The sequence below is a fragment of the Austrofundulus limnaeus genome, unplaced genomic scaffold (genome assembly GCF_001266775.1).
Source record: "Austrofundulus limnaeus strain Quisiro unplaced genomic scaffold, Austrofundulus_limnaeus-1.0 Scaffold18, whole genome shotgun sequence".
NCBI lineage: Eukaryota > Metazoa > Chordata > Actinopteri > Cyprinodontiformes > Rivulidae > Austrofundulus > Austrofundulus limnaeus.
In genome coordinates this window covers 1,434,429-1,438,074 of record NW_013952420.1, presented here as the reverse complement: position 1 = coordinate 1,438,074, position 3,646 = coordinate 1,434,429, and the positions used below count along the sequence as shown (strand labels likewise).

General features: G+C 36.5%; 1 protein-coding gene across 4 annotated transcripts in view; it reads left to right on the top strand.

Annotated features, from left to right (window-relative positions):
* Positions 1-1,918, top strand: part of washc5 (WASH complex subunit 5) — a 24,548-nt gene extending 22,630 nt beyond the window's left edge. For 2 of the 4 annotated variants that reach the window (XM_014003381.1, XM_014003383.1), the window contains 3 exons: positions 872-1,025; positions 1,133-1,220; positions 1,423-1,918. In XM_014003381.1, the coding sequence (XP_013858835.1) occupies positions 872-1,025; positions 1,133-1,220; positions 1,423-1,479 (299 nt within the window). In that variant the 3' untranslated portion in view covers positions 1,480-1,918. The remainder of the gene's footprint in view (positions 1-871; positions 1,026-1,132; positions 1,221-1,422) is intronic. The other 2 variants (XR_001309871.1, XR_001309870.1) reach the window with 2 other exon arrangements.
* The last annotated feature ends 1,728 nt before the right edge of the window (positions 1,919-3,646 follow it).

Below are 3,646 nucleotides of genomic sequence, written 5' to 3'. Positions count from 1 at the left end.
TGGAGTTGCGCACGGGAACTTTTATTTAAGATTTAAGGTTTTTTTTATTTCAAAGGTCCTCATGGCTCAGCAGCAGCAGAAGCATAAATATTACTGTTAAGAAAGCTGATGATAAAGTTGAATAAAAATCTAAGTCTGATTAAGGTAAATTAAATATCTGACAGCTATCATTACACAGTGTGGCTCTAATTCCTCACTTCACCATCTGTGTCGCAGTTTCACGTCTCCAAAATGAGCGTACGCATGGGTCAGAGATGGCGTGAGGCACCGCACATTTTCACGTCAAGTTTGGATTTTATAAATCACAACCTTGGCGTAAAAAGTGGCGTACGCAAGTTTCTGGGCTCAAATTGTGCGTACGCCAGTTTTATAAATCCGACCCCAGGTGTTTTTTTGTTCGTATTGAAATTGGTGTTTTCCGCAAAACTGCAATGGAAACACTTTTTTCGCATCACGGGAGTCACTTCATCAACAACTGGCTGTTTCTACTGGCGAAAAAGATGACGAAGAAGAAGACAACAGGAAGTAGAAGTAGTAAACTCATCGACTATATTTTCCCAAAAAACGCAGCACACATAGCTGCTCCCAGGTGTAACGGGCTTGTCGCTCGAAAGCCTCGATAAGACGCCGACGTCTCCTCTAATGGCTGATGATGAGCGCTAGCGTTGTGGTAGCAATATGCTATGTGTTTACATCCGTTGCCGCCATGTTTGTAATGACTTATCGCGAGAACAAACGTATTCACGCGTGACTTTAATAGCATTGAAACAATGCAACTGCGAAACAGTTTTTTCCACATTAACAAAATATTGACAAAGTTTTGTGCACATTTGCAATAGAAACACAGCTACTGACTCACCTTTCTTACCAGGAATGACCTGCAGGAAAGCTGCAGACCCAGTTGATTGGCTTCCACTGATGCTTGGTATGCTGACCCTGCTCAAACAGTTCCACTCGAGATATACACAACAGTTCCTGGCTCTCATTGGTCAGTTCATCCGCTCTGTAATGGACCAGTGCACGAGGTAATGGTGCAATCTTACATGCATTTTGTTTAGTTGTGAATATTTGGAGTATCTGATTGGTGCGTACAACCTCGTGAATTCATATTTTTCGTAAACTTCTGTTACAGCCAGAAAATCCCTGACATGCCTTCAGATGTGGTCGGAGCCCTGATGTTTCTTGAAGACTACGTGAAGTACACAAAACTCTCACGAAAGGTAGGATGATATTGCCCTTTGTAGTACTCTTAAAATGTTTTCATAAAATGACAGAAAATGTGAGCTGTATCGAGACAATTACTCAACATTTTTATCTCTTTAACAATAAATGTTTTGCTCTTATTACAGTATATTAAACTCTAAACCTTTTGACTGTATTTGCGATAGTAACATACAGCTTTTTATTGTTTTCCTTCTGAAGGTGGTTGAAGCTCATGTGCCCAGTTTCATTTTTGATGAGTTCAGAACAGTATTGTGACGACCTGGATGGAGAATTTCCACCTGAAGATTTATTTTTGTCACCAACAGGTGCTTCTCTTCTGTACACTTTTTACCTTTTATTAGTGGAGAAAACAAATGTGTCTATAATTGTTTTGTCCATTCAAAGATTACAGTAAGCATCAATGGTGTCCTTGATTTTTATATTTTTATCTGTACTTTTCATACAGTGACAGTTCAAATGCTCTTTTTACAGCAGCATCTTAATATGTCAAAACAGAAGAAATACGTCTGTATTAATACTTTCTCTACAAGAGGTAACATCTCAGCTGGTTTGCCTACATTTCATTGTTTAATCTAATAACATTTTTGCACTAATAATACATTGAACATTGATTTTGCTGTGATTTAACTTCATGTATAAATATTATGTGCCATTTGTTAATGAACTGTGTCAATAAATACGATTCCTCATAATGTGCTGTCCAGTTATTTATTCTGGGTGTGGCTTTTACTTTTAAAACCTGTGCCTGGAAGTTAAAAGTTAGCCGGTTTTTGGAGTGTAGTTTATGGTTCAGCAGCAAAAACGCATTTAAAGAAATTAGAAATTATTCAACACCAAGCATTAAGGATCTGTACAGGAGCATTTAAGATCACACCAACAACAGCATTAGAAGTTAAAATGGGAGAAATTACCTTTAGACCTGAGAAGAACCCAAATGATGATAAACTACTGGCTAAATTTAAAAAGCAACAATACAGATCACCCAACACTAGACATTTTAAGTACATGCTGGGAAAAGGGAAAAGACAGGTAGTTTTGGGTGGGTGATTCAAGAGGAAACAGAAATATCAAATACATAATCTAACAATACGTCCAATGTTACCACTGTCAGTAATACCTCCCTGGATTCTGCCAGAACCTACAGTTGATTTGACATTAATGGAAAAGAAAAGAGATACATCATACATTTTCAACTCACAGACAGTGTAGGACTGTATAAACAGTAGGGGTGCAACGATACAGAAAATTCACGGTTCGGTTCGATACTTTAGTCTCACGGTTCGATGTTTTTTCGATTCATAAAAGAGAAACTTCCATGCCCATTTTAACTTGTAATTTATTTATATTAATTATGAACATTTGTTTAACCTCAAAAGTACAGTTTTTAAATTAAATGTTACTGAAACAGCAGGTTTCTCAGTGGATCTGCGCTCTAAAATGCAGCCAAGGTGGAGTAGTCGAACACAGATCCGCTGATCCTTCAACACAGAGCATCTTCAGAAGACAAGTTGATAAAGTAAATTTTTAAAATCTGTATTGTTCGATACAAGTGTGTATTGAACCTAAAGCACTGTTCGATACGGTTCGATACGGGTATATGTATTGTTGCACCCCTAATAAACAGTTATCAGTACATTCAAATATATACAGGTGCTTCAAAATCAATAGAGGAAACAGGAGTTGCATTTGTAATAGAATTTCTAATAAAATTAGCTAAAAGAATCACTGACAAGTTATCAGTTCATACAGGAGAAATGATTGCAGTATTATTAACCAAACAGTAGGTAGAAGAAGTAAAACCTATAAAAGCCACAATCTGTTCTGTTCAGACTTAAGTTCAGTTTTAATGAGTATGAAAAGCAATCACTCAGACAGCAGGCAGACATTTTACTAGAAATTAGTCACACACTATTCAGAATACAAAGGATGGGATTAATTGTTTTTTTTTTGTTTGTTTGGGTACCAGCACATGTATGGGGTAAGAGGAAATGAAAATGCAGATAAAATGGCAAAGAAAGCAGTTCAAAGTGACCAAGGATGGTACGAGAAACGAGAGCTGGAAAAGGGAGCAGAAAAGAAAGAGTGATAAAAAGGCTGAGATTTGGACATACAGGACTTAATTATACACTTTTTGTTAAAAAAAGTGTATAATTACATTTCCCTGTATTATGTACAAAAACATAATACAGGGAAATGTGATCACTGTGGACAAAATTAAGCCACAGAGCACGTTATAAAAGAATGTCAGAAGTACAAACAAGAGAGACAATTTATGATAAGACAGTTCAGAAACATTAAGGAAAGGTTTGACATAATGGACACATTACAAAGGAATTTAGGAAGCAAACATGCAAACCATGATAGGACTTTTGAAAAAGACAAAATTGTTTAACAAAATTTGAGTTTGATAGTAGTTTATTTA